The sequence below is a fragment of the Mobula hypostoma genome, chromosome X1, assembly GCF_963921235.1.
Source record: "Mobula hypostoma chromosome X1, sMobHyp1.1, whole genome shotgun sequence".
In the NCBI taxonomy this organism is placed as follows: Eukaryota; Metazoa; Chordata; class Chondrichthyes; order Myliobatiformes; family Myliobatidae; genus Mobula; species Mobula hypostoma.
In genome coordinates, this window is record NC_086128.1 from 5,250,474 (window position 1) to 5,269,042 (window position 18,569).

Sequence of the window (18,569 nt, forward strand, 5' to 3'; positions counted from 1 at the left end):
GTTAGGTGTGTTCAGGAAGGTTTCTTGACACAATATGTAGATAAGCCTACAAGAGGAGAGGCAGTATTTGATCTGGTATTGGGAAATGAACCTGGTCAGGTGTCAGATCTCTCAGCGGGAGAGCATTTTGGAGATAGTGATCACAATTCTATCTCCTTTAGCATAGCATTGGAGAGGGATAGGAACAGACAAGTTAGGAAAGCGTTTAATTGGAGTAAGGGGAAATATGAGGTTATCAGGCAGGAACTTGGAAGCACAAATTGGAAACAGATGTTCTCAGGGTAACGTACGGAAGAAATGTGGCAAATGTTCAGGGGATATTTGCGTGGGGTTCTGAGCAGGTACGTTCCAGTGAGACATGGAAAGGATGGTAGGGTACAAGATCCGTTGTGTACAAAGGCTGTTGTAAATCTAGTCAAAAAGAAAAGAAGAGCTTACGAAAGGTTCAAAACAACTAGGTAATGATAGGAATCTAGAAGATTATAAGGCTAGCAGGAAAAAGCTTAAGAATGAAATCAGGAGAGCCAGAAGGGGCCATGAGAAGGCCTTGGCGGACAGGATTAAGGAAAACCCCAAGGCATTCTACAGGTATGTGAAGAGCAAGAGGATAAGACGTGAGAGAATAGGACCAATCAAGTGTGACAATGGAAAAGTTTGTATGCAACCGGAAGAAATAGCAGAGGTACATAATGAATACTTTGCTTCGGTACTCACTACAGAAAAGGATCTTGGCGATTGTAGGGATGACTTACAGTGGACTGAAAAGCTTGAGAGTGTTGATATTAAGAAAGAAGATGTGCGGGAGCTTTTGGAAAGCGTCAAGTTGGATATGTCACCGGGACTGGACGGGATGTACCCCAGGATATTGTTGGAAGCGAGGGAGGAGATTGCTGAGCCTCTGGCAATGATCTTTGCATCATCAATGGAAGCGGGAGAGGTTCCAGAGGATTGGAGGGTTGCGGATGTTGTTCCCTTAATTCAGGAAAGGGAGTAGGGATAGCCCAGGAAATTATAGACCAGTGAGTCTTACTTCAGTGGTTGGTAAGTTGATGGAGAAGATCCTGAGAGACAGGATTTATGAACATTTGGAGAGGCATAATATGATTAGGAATAGTCAGCATGGCTTTGTCAAGGGTAGGTCGTGCCTTACGTGCCTAATTGAATTTTTTGAGCATGTGACTAAGCACATTGACGAAGGTAGAGCCGTAGACATAGTGTACATGGATTTTAGCAAGGGATTTGATAAGGTACCCCATACAAGGCTTACTGAGAAAGTAAGGAGGCATGGGATCCAAGGGGACATTACTTTGTGGATCCAGAACTGGCTTGCCCACAGAAGGCAAAGAGTGGTTGTAGATGGGTCATATTCTGCATGGATGCCAGTGACCAGAGGTGTGCCTCAGGGATCTGTTCTGGGACCCCTACTCTTTGTGATTTTTATAAATAACCTGGATGAGGAAGTTGAGGGATGGGTTAGTAAATTTGCTGATGACACAAAGGTTGGGGGTGTTGTGGACAGTGTGGAGGGCTGTCAGAGGTTACAACGGGACATTGGTAGGGTGCAAAACTAGGCTGAGAAGTGGCAGATAGAGTTCAGCCCAGGTAAGTGTGAGGTGGTTCATTTTGGTAGTTAAAATATGATGGCAGAATATAGCATTAATGGTAAGACTCTTGGCAGTGTGGAGGATCAGAGGGATCTTGGGGTCTGAGTCCATAGGACACTGAAAGCTGCTACACAGGTTGACTGTGTGGTTAAGAAGGCATACGGTGTATTGGCCTTCATCAATCGTGGGATTGAGTTTAAGAGCCGAGAGGTAATGTTGCAGCTATATAGGACCCTGGTCAGACCCCACTTGGAGTACTGTGCTCAGTTCTGGTCACCTCACTATAGGAAAGATGTGGAAACCATAGAAGGGGTGCAGAGGAGATTTACAAGGATGTTGCCTGGATTGGGGAGCATGCCTTGTGAGAATAGGTTGAGTGAACTCGGCCTTTTCTCCTTAGAGTGACAAAGGATGAGAGGTGACCTGATTGAGGTGTACAAGATAATGTGAAGCATTGATCATGTGGATAGTTAGAGGCTTTTTCCCAGGGCTGAAATGGCTAGTATGAGAGGGCATAGTTTTAAGGTGCTTGGAAACAGGTACAGAGGAGATGTCAGGGGTGTTTTTTTTACGCAGAGAGTGGTGAGTGCGTGGAATGGGCTGCCGGTGATGGTGCTGGAGGCGGATACGATAGGGTCTTCTAAGAGACTTCTGGATGGCTACATGGAGCTTATAAAAATAGAGGGCTATAGGTAAAGCCTAGGTAGTTCTAAGGTAGGGACATGTTTGGCACAGCTTTGACGGCCGAAGGGCCTATATTGTGCTGTAAGTTTTCTATGTTTTTGTATGTTTCTATCTCTTAAATTTAGGGATTAAAATATCCACTGAACCCAGATTTAAATTTGGTAAATATTTTAATAAGGACTGCTGCTTCTCATATTCCAAGTGGTTAAGGTATTGGACTAGCATGCTGTAGGTCATGAGTTCGAGCCCCAGCCGAGGGAACGTGTTGTGTCCTTGAGCAAGGCACTTAGTCACACATTGCTCTGCAACGACACCGGTGCCAAGCTGTATGGGTCCTAATGCCCTTCCCTTGGACAACATTGGTGTCGTGGAGAGGGGAGACTTGCAGCATGGGCAACTGCTGGTTCTCCATACAACCTTGCCCAGGCCTGTGCCCTGGAGAGTGAAGACTTTCCAGGAGCAGATCCATGGTCTTGCAAGACTAACGGATACCTTTACTTACTTTACTCTCAGCGTGTTCCATTTCCACACTTGAATATCTACTTGCAGCCTGTGCTCTCCCACAGCCCCACAACCCCACACAGATATTCCTACCATGCACCTCAAGAGGCAATTGACAGTGGGCAAATCACATTCCACCATGTGCGTTGTTGGGATGTGGCAAGAAGCTGGAGCACGTGGAAGAGGGCCACACAAGGAGAAGGTACATGCTCCACACAGACATTACTGGAGATCAGAACCTAGGCTGCTGGAGCTGTGAGACAGTAAATGCACTAACTGTGTCACTGTGCCACCCTGAGTTTAGACACACCATGGTCTTTGAGCAGACTTGAAAGACTAAATAGACTTGCTCCTGATTCTACCTCTAGCTATTCAGTAATGAAGTACCAGTACACCTTTGCAAGTGGCCACTGGACATCACTGTCTTGAACAGTTGACATTAATGGGCCCTGCTTCTGTTTTTGCACCAGATTATCTCACAAGCAGGAGCCAATTGGGACACTATCATCATGAGCACTAGCCTCCCCAACATCCAGGGAACCTTCAAAAGCCAATGCTTCAAAAAGTCAGCATCCATCATTGAGGACTCTTGTTTGCTCAGAGCGTGTCCTTTTCTCACTGCTACCATCAGGGTATCTATCTGCAGGCTGAGAATAAACAGGGAAGACATAAAACAGGTACAGAACTTTTGCTACTTAGGAAGCTGAGTGACATCAGATGACAGGTGCGACATGGACATCAAAAGAAGAATAGGGATGGCAAAAGACACCTTTACGAGAATGAAGAGTATACTGACCAATAGTAAACTAGGCATGACAACTTGCTTCAGAGTACTGAAATATTACGTTTATCCAGTTATGTTATATGGCTCAGAATGTTGGATAATATCTAGTAACATGAGGAAACAAATTGTAGCAGCAGAGATGTGGTTTTTGAGGAGGATGCAAAGAATATCATGGACGAAACGAATATCTGACGAGGATGTCATGAATAGGGCAAACACAAAAAGAGAAATAATGTATGAGATCATGAAAAGGAAACGTAACTTTATTGGACATGTGATTAGGAAAGAGGAGTTAGGATGCACAGTAATTATGGGAAAGATTGAAGGGAAGAAAGCAAGAGGAAGACAAAGACAAATGATGATGGAGACAGCAGCCAGAGAACTGGAAATGAATACCAATGAATTGATCCCCTTGACCTGAAACAGGAGTGTGTGGGCCATGGCAGTCAAAGCTCAAACTGGGCACGGCACCTGATGATGATGATGACCATCGGGGGGGGGGGGGGTACAGGAGCCTGAAGACACACACTTAATGCTTCAAGAACAGCATCTTCCCCTCTACCATCAGATTTATGAATGGACAGTGAAACTGTGAACATTACCTTAGTATTTTCCTCTTTTTTTGCACTACTTATCTAATTTAACTCAGCAAGTCAGGCAGCATCTATGGAAGTGAATATACATCAACTGTTTATTCTTTAACATTAATGCTGCCTGACCTGTGGCATCCCTTCAGCATTTTGTGCATGCTCCTCTGGATTTCCAGCATTTGCAGAATCTCTTCTGTTTATTATTTAATTTTTTATATATACTTATTGTAATTTATAGTTTTTATTGTCTTGCGCAGTACTGCTGCCACAAAATAACAAATTTTATGACATATGCCAGTGATATTAAACCTGATTCTGATTCTATGCTGTAGAAAATCCTCCCCTCTGGTACCTGGTCTTTTTACTGATACACCATGAACTTCAATTTATCATTCACGTCTCCAGAGTGGGCTGGGTCTCCATGAGGTCTGAAGCTACAGCCACAGCAAAAATACTTTCCTCTTACACAAAATAAGTTCACACTATGCAGCACGGGATCTTCCATTATTACAAGGATGATTGCAGGAAATTAATTAGGTCAGCTTCTGGAGAGGACAGACACATATTGTTAACATTATGCAGTGAATGTATATGAACAGCCAAATCCACAGGGAGGTGATTTTGCAGAGCTGCTGACTGCACGTCCTCTCTACCTTGCACTCACACCTACGCTAAAGGAATAATTCCAGAGTGTAATGAGGCCAAACCACAAAGTTGTTTTTTGAACAGTGAAGTGCCACATGCCTGTCCTTTCTAATTATAAAAGGCAACATTTTATACCTTTTTATACGGAATTTTGGTAACTAGCCAATGAAGACTACTTGAACATGCTTACTGCACCATGGAAAAATCTTCTTGCATCAATACTTAAAATACACTGTGTCCTTTGGGACATGGCAGTTTAATATGTAAATGAATCAACCCTGTCTGTGTAGACTAACTGAGGACATCTAATTGCTAATCTGAATAGGTGACATTTACTTTATTCTGACAAAAGGTTGTTGAACCTCTATATCAGAGGTTCCCAACCCTTTCAAGCCAATGCCAATCCCCAGGTTAGGAACTCCTCCTCTGTACCGTCCTCTCCCCAGCACTATCTCCACTCCACTCAGTAGTCCCTCCATGATTCAGTCTGCCAGGGACACCTACTTCACATGAACAAATAAAAATCTTGGGAACAAAGCGTGCAGTTTTCAAATTTACAGATGATGTCAGACTGGACTTTGAACTTACTCTGAGAAGAATAGTACGATAACACAAAAATTAAGGAAATATGGAGGTGGCGGTTAGAGGAAATTAATGTGATTTCAGTGTGAGGTGATTCTCTCCTGTGGGAACATAGGAAGAGAATGAACAAAGTGACATGTGGTATTGGCATTAATTTGTTCAATGTCAATATTTGTTGTCCAACCCTGACTGCTCTGACTCAGTGTTCAGTTGGGCTATTTCAGTGTGGAGTTAAGATTCAGGTCAATTACATTGGCTGGGCTCACACGTGGGCCAAGCCAAGTAATGGGCATTAGAGAATCAGACAAATTTTCATAAACAATCAGTAATTTCACAATCAGTGTTACAGCTCCAATTTTTAAGATTCCAAATGCAGTATATTCTGGTGAATTGGGCCATCAGTTAGTCAGGGTAGCCACTTATTTGGGACAAATCTTAAAGAACAAAAACTAATGGAGAAAATTACCAGGATTCCCTCTGTTTATTTGGGACACTATGCTGGTCAATTGGGGCAGGACACTGTTCCCAAAAAGGTTCAAACTAGCATCAGTTGCACCCACCATTGTGACCAGTAGACACTACACCATGCTTCAAGCGAATAGTTTTTAAGTATCGTCAGTTGTGTGTGTTTGTGCTCAAAAGCATTGATTTTTGTCACTGATGCTTGGCAAGAAATAAGTAAGACAATTCCGAACTGTTTTGCTCACTGTGGTTTCAAGCATTCAGGCCAGGAGTGAAAATGAAACCATTTCACTATTTCAACAAGTTAAGATCTACACTGAATTTGACGGTATTGATAACCATCTTGAATGTTACAATGAAAATGAAGACCTGGAGGATGCAATTGCCAAAAGCATTATATGAAGGCAGTCCATTATCTGTACCAGGTGTCTGATCTGATTTTGTTCATTGGATTTTTGGATTTTGGGTTTTGTTCACTGGATGAATTCCTCTGTTGATAACTATTAGGAATTAATACACAGTTTTATAGTACTGTAGTAATATTGGTAGTGTTCTAATTTGTTCTGTATTTTATTTAAATAAATAATTTGTTACTCAGTTTGTATTTTTATACTTTTTAATTAGTTCCATAAAACTTCAGGTAATTGGGGGCAACCTCTTAATTGAGCCAAAATAAATGGTCCCAATGTGTTCCAATTAGACAGAATCCATTGTATACTGATGTAAAATATTATCTAAATTCTGAATAGCTGTGGCTCCATCGCTGATCCTGATTGAATAGTAGTTTATCTCTTGGCAAGTCTTCATCTCTACTCTTTGTTTTATTTGCTAAGTAACTTTGGTTATCTATTAAGTTTCCCGCTTTCACCCTCTTAGGCACCAACTTCTGTCAAACGGCAAGTGTGCGGTACTTTATCAAGATCAGCTTGAAAATGATTGTACTGGAAGAGCAGAAGATATTTCTGGACACCACTTCAGAACTTTTGAGAATTGCTGTGATTTGTAGGTTATGTCTTGTTGCACTAGCTTCTTTATTCCTGTTGCTTTGGAGAAAATATCTTGCATTTATGGATAGTTCTCTGTCCCTTTTGAGCAGGTTACACATCTGCGCACCAATAGCAATCAATGCATCATTAACTTTAAACATCAACTTCATCTATTGGAACGGGAATTAAAATGTTCATTTTGGAAGCAAATGAAGTTTCCTCAGCTTGGTATCACATCAGCTAACTTTATACACTTATAAATTATGGCTTGAATATTGCAGCAATCTGCAATCGAACACAATATGGCTTGTCTTCTGCTGAGCGGACAGTGGGGGCAGCATTGACCAGCTTGGACACCACACCACACTTGTAACACACCAACTCTAATGGCTCTCTCTTGGATGACTATAAACACTGTCCTCGCTACAACTGAGGCCACACAGCTCCCCCACCATCTACCAATAAATCAGTGAATTGGATTTGCAGCTTTCCACAGTAACGATGTTTAACGGGGCCTTGTGATCACAAGAAAAAGTGACTAAGATGATCACTCGCTGTTACATTGAACACCTTTCTTCACACACAATCTCCTCCAATGACTCTGACACATGCAGTAGCACGATCCAAACAAAGTCCAGTTTTTTCAGTTTCTCCAACAACAAGCAACATGCTGATGGGGTAGACCCACAGTATTTTAAATTCTTAATCTCCAGAGTCTTGCGATTATATAAAAAAAACTTTCAAAAAAACACAATAACAACTGTCGTTGGCCCCAAAGAAGCTGATGCGTCCAGGTGCACTGCCATCTTACCGGGCCAATTCTCCTTGATCGTTCAGCATGAGTGACCTCAGCAACAGAGAGCAGACGACTGCAAGATGCTGCACTGGTCGGTCACGGCTATCAAAAGATGCCTCAGGCCAACCATGTCAGTTTCCTGCTCACTGCACTACTGCTGAATTCACCAGTGCTCAATACAGCATCTAAGAAGCTGGGTGGCCATGGCGGTAACTGGCCCTGTAACTTTGATATTGGTGTAAACCCACAATTGAAGCCATAGGAGATCACAGATCACTCCAAGTGTGTGGGTGAGTGGTGGACTTAGGGTGGGGTGGGGGGGGGAGAGAAGTGATGGGAATGTGGAGACAATGAAACAGGATTAGTGTAATTCAGTTCTTGATGAAGAGCCTTTGCCCGAATAATGAACTGTGCATTTCCCTTCATAGATGTTGCTGTGCTGCTGAGTTTTGTTAGCTCTTTTTATTAGTGTAAATGGATGTTTGACCTGATGGCTTGAAGACCATTTTCCCGTTGGGTATCTCCATGACTCTATCTCTTTGAGAACTTAAACATAGAAAAAGCTGGAAACTCTCAACTCTTATCAGTAGAGAGAGAAACAAGAGTTAGTGTTTCAAGTCAAAAACCCCTCATCCGGACTAATGTCAGATGAAGGGTTTTCAAACTGAAATGCTAACCATTTCTCTCTCCACTGAACCACCTTAGCAACTGAGTAATACCTGCATTTTATAAAACAAAATTATTTGATTTCCAGTGGGTTTTTTTTGTTTTTCATTTACTGTGTGATGACTGTTTTGCAAAGACCTTACTCCTTAGACAGGTTAAAGGAGGAGACCTGGGGCTTTATGTTCTCCTCACCTAGAATTTACACCCTCTGCCACGGCCCCTCTGGTCGGTATGTGCCAGTCCTAAGTCTTCCAGCAAAACAAACACGATCTCCATGCAAGCTTTCATTGCAAGGAGTTTTGAAATGATTGTGGAGGTGAATTTTGGCATCAGTGGTGATGAGGAATGTTTCCAGGTTGAGCAGGTAGGTCCAGATGGTGGTGCAGCAGAGTATGAGAGTGTGAGTGACTCTTTAAACCCACCCAGCCCCAGAACAGGTGACATTGTGGAAGAAACTGGTTGGCTTCCAAGTGACCAATGACAAATGAGCTTAAGGGAAATCGTCTCTGAACTTCACCTGGCAACACTGGAAAATGACATTACACTACTAATCACATCATTTAATTTATAATGGACGTCACACAAGTGCAACACACTCCAGGAAGTCATCATCACCAAATGCCCATTACTCCGCGTTGTATTTACTTGTTACTCCAAGTAGTGCCTGGGCAAATATTTGTGAGAAGTGTGAAATAAAAGAAAATGGTCATTATTGTGTTTCACTCCAGGTAACAGTCCCATAACACTGAAAAAGGGAAGTTTAAGCAGTTGAATTTCTTGATGGCTAATCCTTAACACACAAAGGAATATCCCAGCCTCATCACAATGGAGATCAACTCAAGAGCACAGCAGCAGAACAGATATCTTAATCCCCACCAGCTCCATCCATCTCATTTTACAGACACCAGCGACCTGTTTCCTTGTAGCACCCTGTAAACTACATGACTCACACCATGAAGCCTTGGATTCTAAGTGTCAGGCTGTGGTTCAGCTGTAACCTCCTACCCAAGTCTGAATGTTGTGATGGCTATTTGGGATATCTGGGCACAAGGTATTATTTGGAAAAAAAAAGAGATGAGGGCTTTCAAAGTGTGGAATAGCACAGTAGTCCCTTCAGCCCATTGCATCCATGTCAACCTTTACGACCATTTACACCAGGGGTTCTCGATCTTTTGTATGCCATGCAGCCTTCCTATTAACTGAGGTGTCTGTGTTCCCCAAGTTGGGAACCCTTGACCTACACCAGTCCCGTTTGCCCACATTACAGTATGTCCATATCCATCTACACCTTGCCGATTCAAGTACCCGACTATATGTTCCTGGAACATAGTGGTTTAGCTGATTCCACTAGCTCCCATGGGAGCAAGCTCCAGATATGAACCACTCCCTATGCAACATACTTTCCCTTCAAATTCCTTTTAAACTTCCTTCCACTCACTGAAAATCTATGCCCTCTTTTTGATACCACTGTCAGGAGAAAATGTTTCAATCTATCCTGCCCATAATACTCAAAATTTCAAGTATACTGTACCTACCAGATCACACCGAGCCTCCTTCACTCCTGGGAAAATAGCACAACCTAACCAATCTCTCCCCAGTCTTCATTGATCTTCTTAGTCACCTCCTCAAAAAACTCAATCAAATTACTGAGGTAGAATTTCCCCCACAGAAATCCTTGCTGGTTATCCCTTAATGGTTCCTGACTTTCAGAATGTATACAAATTCTAACCATTAGAAATATCTCTAATAATTTCCCTCATATTAACACAAGATTCATTGGCCTTTGAATGTGTATCTGACTTATCCCTGCTGTCTTCTTAAGTAAAGCAATAACACTAGATATTCTCCAGAGACACAAGAGATTCTGCACAGGCTGGAAACCTGGATCAACACACACACAAAATTCTGAACAGATCTGTGGAGGAAAATGAACAGTCGACATTTTGGGGGAAGACTCTTCATCAGGACGATGATGAAGGGTCTCGGCCTGAAACATCATCTGTTCATTTTCCTCCACAGATCCTCCAGCATTGTGTGCGTGTTGATTAGCTATTCTCTAGTCTTCTGGTACATTTCCTGTGGTTAATGAAGATGTAAAAATTACCATCAGTGTCTCAGCTATCTCCTCCCTTGCTTCCCATTAGCATCCTGGGATGAATTTCATCCCGATCTGAGGATTTATCCACCGTTAGAGTACAGTGCAAAAGTCTTAGGCACATAATCTTATAACTAGGTTGCCTAAGAATTTTGCACAGTACTGTATTTGTTAATATGGAACAGAGAGTGAGTTTGTAAATCTGACGGGAGCAAAAGATGTTGGAAATGGTGAGGTGGAACGCTGCAGGAGGGGTGTGGGTCAGGTGATAGAGAAGGAGTGCCAGGACAGGGCTTGATGCAGGTGCAGACACAACCAGCCCTGAGAAAGCAAGCAAGGTCATTTGATTCCAAATATTTGGTTTATTGATCATTACAGAACGTCCGACGCTTCCTACTCCCTCTCTTCACCCTTCCCCTTTTCCTGACCATGATTCCCTTTTCCCAACATTGATTCCCCTCTCCCTGCCCTTTCCCACTCTCAGTTGACAATAGATAACCATATCAGAATCAGGTTTATCATCTTTCACATAACTCATCAAATGTGTTTTTTATTTGCAGCAGTACAGTGCCATACTTAAATTATTACAGATCTGTGCAAAAGTCTTAGGCACCTAAGCTACATACAGTATACACACCTAAGACTTTTGCACAGATCTGTATGCGTCCCACAATATTTAACGTTTCCTTCTTCTTAATACTGACTAACCAGACTAATAATGTACCCCCTACTTGAACTCATTATCCTCCACGTCCTTCTCCTTGGGGAATACAGATGAGATGTATTCCTTTCAGACCTTGCCGACATCCTTTGGCTTCACACATCATTTAGTCCTTTGGTTCATTCCTTGAGCACTTACTTGCTCCTGATATACTGTAGGTAATCTTGGAACTATCTTTAATTTTACTTGCAAAGAATATTTCATAGCCCCTTATTGTCTAACTATTTTTTTGTAGTTCTCTCCTATATATTCAATATTCCTCAAGAGACTCCCTCGATCCCTGTTGGCTATCCCTGTGAAACACTTCCTTTTTTCCCTCTGATCAAACCTTTAATAACCTTTGTCATCCAATATTTTCTAATCTTATCATTGCCTCTCACCCTTACTAGAACATGGTGGCTCTGAACTCAGAGTGACATTTATCCCTCAAGCAACAGCTGTACAACACTTTCATTTATATTCCTGATTCCTGTGTGAACTTGCAGTGCAAAAAAAAACCTGGTCGTTATAATTATTTTATTGCAGCAGTCACTTCACATCAAAAAAAATAAGTAGTGCTAGAAAAAGTATTGAGGTAGTGTTCCATGTCCATTCAGAAATCTGATGCCAGAGGGGAAGAAACTGTTCCTGAATGATTGAGTGTGTGTCTTCAGGCTCCTGTACCTCCTTCTGATGGTAGCAATGAGAAGAGTGCATGTCCTGGGTGCTGGGAAGGGTAGGATGCCCATGATAGAGCTGACTGAGTTTAGAACTTTCTCCAGCTTATTTCGATCCTGTGCAGTGCCCCCAAACATGAAAACGTGCTGTGCTGTGCCCCCTCCCCAAAATATTCAAGACTGTGGTTTCTACTTGTGGTTCAGAGGTTGAGATGAACACCAAATAATCTGCTGGAGGAACTCGGTGGTTCGGGTAGCATCTGAGGTGCGAAAGGAATGGACAATGCTTCAGGACAAATCCTGCATCAGGATGGTGGAGAGGGAAGATAGCCAGTTTAACAACAGAGTGAGTAGTAATTAGGGACCAATAGATAATTAGCAGACCAAGGAGAGGTGAAGGATGTCGAGCAGATGAAGCCAGGTATGGGATGGGGAAGAGTGGAGGTAGGTGGATGATAGGTGTAGGAAGCTAATATTCACAGTACATTTGACATTGGTGAAATGGAAATTATAAGAAATGGAATAGAAATAAGAGATAAGTATAAAGTATGTGGTAAGTACAGGCCAAATGTAGGTTTAGAAATCCAGCCTGAAGGATAAGATGTGGTAGAAATGTGCACTAACGATCCCCTGATTCCTTTATTGTAAGGATTCCACATCAATAATCTTTTGGATTGATTCATGGTGGCTGTGTTGGAGTGGTACTCACCCTCAGTGTTGTCCTTGTTTATATTCAACACATAAGTTCTGTAAGATTAAAGGAGCGAGAGAAACTGAACATTAGTTACTGACAATCTGTAGAGATAGTTGTTGAACAAAATTAAACTCACATCTTTCCCAACATATCTTGTAAACTTTAGAACTCTAAAACTTAATTTATAAACTGCTACTGCCTTATAATCCTGAAACTCAGAACGACTTCCATTGATGATATAACCCACCCTTTACCCTTTAATACTGTATGTATGACATACGTGCCTATTACAACAGACTTCACTCACAAACATGGAACAATTTAGGCAGAAGATGAAACAAGGCAAGCAGGCTCACCTTGTCCTTGTGGTTTTAAGCAACTCAAAGTTAACTGGGAGGAAATGCATGCGAGTGAGACCGGAGGTCAGATTCTGTTCTTTACTGATACTGGAAGCTCATTAAAACAGAGTAAAAACAATGAGTAAGGTATAGATTTACACTACCTTTCCATTCAAGCAAATCATATCTGACTTTTACCCCACCTTACCCGCCTTTCACACCACTATGGTCTAATTGAGAAAACACTGGCATTGAGAATCACTATCTACTAGCATTTACAGTTTGGGGGGAATGGGCGGACAGTTTCAGATTTCATTGGTCCTCTTGTGAAACCAGACCTTTCATTTCACTCCTAATAGCTGTTCTGCTTTTAAGATTCTGTACATTGTACTGCACAACAACAAATGGAATTTCTTCTGAATCTTTTAAAAAAAAATCAATCTTTTTAGAAAAAGGACAATGAAGTCAGGTCAGTATTTGAGTGGTCCACTAGGTTTCCAAGCTAGGAGAATGAACTTAGATCATAAAGAGCTCCGTGTAAATGTTGCCTCATTGTTCCAGTACCATCAATCACAATGGTGTCTGTTCAGTGAAATATCACAAAAGCTTACATTCACAACTGCATTGTTAAATAACCTTGGGTTCTCACTAGTGCTGGGAAAGTTAGTCTGCCTGTATACAATGATTCTCTAAGCGCTTAATTGCATCTGCCATGCAGATAGCAAAGTAGAACTCTGTGCAGTATCAGGATCACTAACACTACCTGAGGCATGAATGAGATCCTAGAACCAGATTCCAGGTGGGGAGCACATTTAGCTAGAGTTCTACACTGGATCACTACATGTAAACTAGGTTAGAATAGTTGTAAACACAAAATACTCTGCAGATGCTGGGGTCAAAGCAACACTCACAACACGTTGGAGGAACTCAGCAGGTCGGGCAGCATCCGTGGAAATGATTAGTCGACGTTTCGGGCCGGAACCCTTCGTCAGGACTGAAGAGGGAAGGGGCAGAGGCCCTATAAAGAAGGTGGGGGGAGGGTGGGAAGGAGAAGGCTGGTAGGTTCCAGGTGAAAAACCAGTAAGGGGAAAGACAAAGGGGTAGGGGAGGGGAGGCAGGGAGGTGATAGGCAGGAAAGATGAAGAAGGAATAGGGGAAAACACAATGGGTAGTAGAAGGAGGCGGAACCATGAGGGAGGTAGTAGGCAACTGGGGGAGGGGGCAGAGTGAAACTGGGATCGGGGAAGGGAGGGGGGAGGGAATTACCGGAAGTTGGAGAATTCAATGTTCATACCAAGGGGCTGGAGACTACCCAGACGGTATACGAGGTGTTGCTTCTCCAACCTGAGTTTACTCGCCTCATGGCAGTAGAGGAGGCCATGTATGGACATAATCGAATGGGAACGTAAAGCAGAGTTGAAATGGGTGGCAACCAGAAGATCCTGTCTGTTGTGGCAGACGGAGCGGGGGTGCTCGACGAAGCGGTCCCCCAATCTGCGTTGGGTTTCACCGATGTAGAGGAGGCCACACCAGGAGCACCGGATGCAATAGATGACCCCAACAGACTCACAAGTGAAGTGTTGCCTCACCTGGAAGGACTGCTTGGGGCCCTGAATGGTGGCAAGATAGGAGGAGGTGTAGGGATAGGTGTAGCACTTACGCTTACAGGGATAAGTGCTGGGTGGGAGATCCGTGGGGAGGAACGTGTGGACCAGGGAGTTGCGGAGGGAACGATCCCTGCGGAAAGCGGAGGGGGTGGAGAGGGAAAGACGTGCTTAGTGGTGGGGTCCTGTTGAAGGTGGCAGAAATTGCAGAGGATAATGTGCTGGATCCGGAGGCTAGTGGGGTGGTAGGTGAGGACAAGGGGAACTCTGTCCCTGTTGTGGTTGCGGGAGGATGGGGTGAGGGCCGAAGTGTGGGAAATGGAGGAGATGTGGGTGAGGGCAACATTGATGACAGCAGAAGGGAAACCATGATCCTTAAAGAAAGAGGACATTTGAGATGTCCTGGAATGGAAAACCTCATCCTTGGAGCAGATGTGGCGGAGACGGAGGAAATAGGAATAGGGAATGGCATTTTTGCATGTGGCAGGGTGGGAAGAGGTATAGTCGAGGTAGTTATGAGAGTCAGTGGGCTTGTAGAAGATGTCAGTGGACAGTCTGTCTCCAGAGATGGAGACCGAGAGATCGAGAAAGGGGAGAGAAGTGTCCAAGATAGAGCAAGTGAATTTGAGGGCTGGGTGGAAGTTTGAAGTAAAGTCGATGAAATTGACGAGCTCAGCATGGGTGCAGGAAGCAGCACCAATGCAGTCATCAATGTAGCGAAGGAAAAGTTGGGGAGCAGTATCAGTATAGGTTTGGAGCATAGACTGTTCCACATAACCAATGAAGAGGCAGGCATAGCTGGGGCCCATTCGAGTGTCCATAGGTACACCCTTGGTCTGAAGAAAGTGGGAAGAGCCAAAAGAGAAGTTATTAAGTGTGAGTACCAGTTCCGCCAACCGGAGGAGGGTGGTGGTAGTGGGGAACTGGTGAGGTCTATTGTCCAGAAAGTAGCGGAGGGCTTTGAGGTCTTCTTGATGGGGAATGGAGGTGTATAAGGATTGGACATCCATAGAGAAAATGAAGCGGTCGGGGCCAGGGAACTGGAAGTATTGAAGTATTGAAGAGGTGGAGGGCATGGGATGTATCCTGGATGTAGGTGGGGAGGGATTGAACTATGGATGACAAAATAGAGTCCAGGTAGGCAGATACAAGTTCACTGGGGCAGGAGCAGGCAGAAATTATGGGTCTACTGGGACAGTCAGGCTTGTGGATTTTGGGGAGGAGGTAAAACCGAGCAGTATGGGGTGTGGGAATTATGAGTTTTGTGGCTGAGGATGGAAGGTCTCCGGAGTTGATAAGGGCAGTGATAGTATGGGAGACAATGGTTTGATGTTTTTTTGTTGGGGTCCTGTTCCAGGGGTAAGTAAGAGGAGGTGTCAGAGAGCTGCCGTTTGGCCTCAGTGAGGTAGAGGTCCATCCGCCAGACTACTACGGCACCACCTTTGTCAGCAGGTTTGATGGTGAGGTTGGAATTAGTGCAGAGAGAGTGGAGGGCAGTGCATTCAGAGGGAATGAGGTTGGAACAGGAGAGAGGAGTGGTGAAGTTGAGACGGTTGATGTCTTGGCGACAGTTGGAGATGAAAAGATCGAGTGCAGGTAGAAGGCCCGGGCAGGTGTCCAGGAGGAGGAGGAGGGTTGAAGGTGGGAGAAGGGGTCATCAGTAGGGGAGGGGAATCCTTGCCAAAGAAGTAGGCTCGGAGACATAGGCGACGGAAGAAGAGTTCAGCATCATGGCGGGCACGGAACTCCCTGAGGTGTGGACGGAGGGGGACAAAAGTGAGGCCCTTGCTAAGGACAGAACGTTCTGCCTCAGAGAGGGGAGGGTCAGAGGGGATGGTGAAGACACGGCAAGGGTTGGGGAATAGCTGTGATGCCTCAGTTGAGCAGACTGCCAACTAGCTCCATATGGGTTCCACATGACCTGTGAGTCCAGCAGAAGTGAGAGCCTTTAACAAGTGAGCTAAGTTAAGGAGTGTGGAGGAAATGGGATCAAGTACAAATGAAGGCTCCATTTTCTGTGCTTTCTGGGCAAAACTCACTCCTGATGCAATTATTTATTGGGGGAAGAAATACACCAGCAAGTCAGGCAGCACCTGTGGAAAGAGAAAGAGTCAACGTTTCTGGTGAATAACCCTTCATCAGATTCTTCAACCTGAAAGGTTAACTCAGTTTCTCTATTCACACATGCTGCCTGACCTGCTGCGTGTTTCCGGTTTGATTTCTGGATTCCAGTACTTGCATTTTTACTAAATTTCAAAGCCATGTTGTAGCTGGCATCTAACCTTTCTCTTAACTGAAAGAAAGCGTTCATGCACATCCCATCCACACCGTGTCTTACCGTTCGGCCACCGTGAGGGGCTGAGTCCTGAAGCGATCGGATGTTTTGCGGTTCACCCCGGGGTTAATGTAGCGCCTGGGCCTCCGGCGCATCTCCCAGCCGGATGCTGCTGCCAGACCTGTGCTGGCTGTGCCATGACCACTTTCACCACTAGTTCAGGAGAAAGAGAGAAAAGACAGGAGAGCAAACAGACAGAATGGAGTTGGAGGGGAAGAAGACTGCAGCGTGAGAATGGAGAAAGGTAGAAGAAGGGAGCAGTGAGAGGATTATCCCATGTGTGAACAGGATCAAAAGAGGGTGCAAAGGGTTGTAGACTCAGCCATCTCCATCACAGGTAGAAGCCTCCCCACTATCGAGGGCATCTTCAAAATTTAGTGCCTCAAGAAGACGCCATCCATCATTAAAGGCCCTCACCATTTGAGATATGTCCTCTTCTTATTACTACCACCAGGCAGGAAGCATAGGAACCTAAAGACACACACTCAACATTTTAGGCACAGTTTCTTTCCCACCACCATCAGATTTTTGAATAATCCTCACTATTCATCCTTTGCATTCTGTAATTTTTTTATAGATTATTATAGCTTTTTGTATTTTGTATGTGTTGCATTGTGCTACTGCTACAAAACCACAAATTTCACCACAAGTTAGTGATAATAAACCAGATTCTGCTATTAATTGAGGAGGGAAAGACCCTGGTTCAGTGTGTGCGCTGAAGGTATCAGGTAGTTGAAAAGAATCCAACATTTACATTTCCAAAACACTGAACTCTGGCCATGAATGGTTTATAGAGCCAGACTCTAAATGGAAACAATCAATTGCATTGTATAAAACTAGCCAGAACTGTGCACCGCAGCAAAGTAGCAACAAAGGGGCACATTGAGTTGAAGTCTCACCGTCATTCCGTTCTGCCATTTCACTGTAATTTAAACTCAGGTTGTTGCACCGCAAGCAATTTTACTGAAGCCCCATGGGCTTAGACTACTCTTTACTGCCCTGTTGCTTTTCCTTTCCATCTCAAACTCCCAGACAGATTCTTACTCAGTTGTAGCTGAAGGCAGCACCTAATGTGTCCTCAATTTCCAAACTGTCATCACACCATTCCTTATATATTTAAATGTAACTTCCTTTCCACATTACTCAGGAGAGTTTGCATTTCCCTGAAAGCCGATACTTGTTTCTGCGAGGGCTCCCTCTTTTGACGCACAAATCCCGAGTGGATTTTTGTAAGGCTTTCACTTGTAACAACCTGCACTGTTCCTTGCCAGTTACTGTCAAGCAGAACGCACCAAGACCAGAGCAAATAAAAACAGTCGGGGATATCAGATGAAAGAGGATATTCAGACAGGAGAACAATGGGGGAGGGAGGAGACTTTGGCAGGTATTGAATCTAACAAGCAGCAAAGAGGCAACGGGAGCAAATAGGCATTTCTATATTGCTGAGAATTTAGATTTCAAAATCGTAAAACATAGGAGCAGAATCAAGCTCTACAACCCATCAAATCTGCTCTGCCATTTGATCACGGCTGATTTATCACCCCTTATCCAGGTACAAAAGGGCATAAATAGACTCAGGGTCCTACAACATGCATATTGTCCTTCTGACCCCGTTCATCCATGCTCATCTGACAATAATCCCATTTTCCTGGATTGGGCCTAATCCCTCAATTCCTTTGCTATCCATGTACCTGTTCAAGTGCATTTTAAATGCTGAGATTGCATCTCCTCTACCAACACACGATGTGAACTTGTTCAGGGTACCCACCACCCTTTGTGTGAAAAACTTGCCCTTCAGATCTCTTTCTAATACTTACCCTCTCACT

General features: G+C 43.8%; 1 protein-coding gene across 8 annotated transcripts in view; it reads right to left on the reverse strand.

The window, feature by feature from the left end:
• Positions 1–18,569, reverse strand: part of LOC134340229 (supervillin-like) — a 264,886-nt gene that overhangs the window by 123,260 nt on the left and 123,057 nt on the right. For 7 of the 8 annotated variants that reach the window (XM_063037217.1, XM_063037214.1, XM_063037215.1 and 4 more), the window contains 2 exons: positions 16,747–16,896; positions 12,482–12,519 (listed from right to left, as the gene is read on the reverse strand). The exons of the other annotated variant lie outside the window; for it this stretch is intronic. In XM_063037217.1, the coding sequence (XP_062893287.1) occupies positions 12,482–12,519; positions 16,747–16,896 (188 nt within the window). The remainder of the gene's footprint in view (positions 1–12,481; positions 12,520–16,746; positions 16,897–18,569) is intronic. 8 annotated transcript variants of the gene reach the window in all.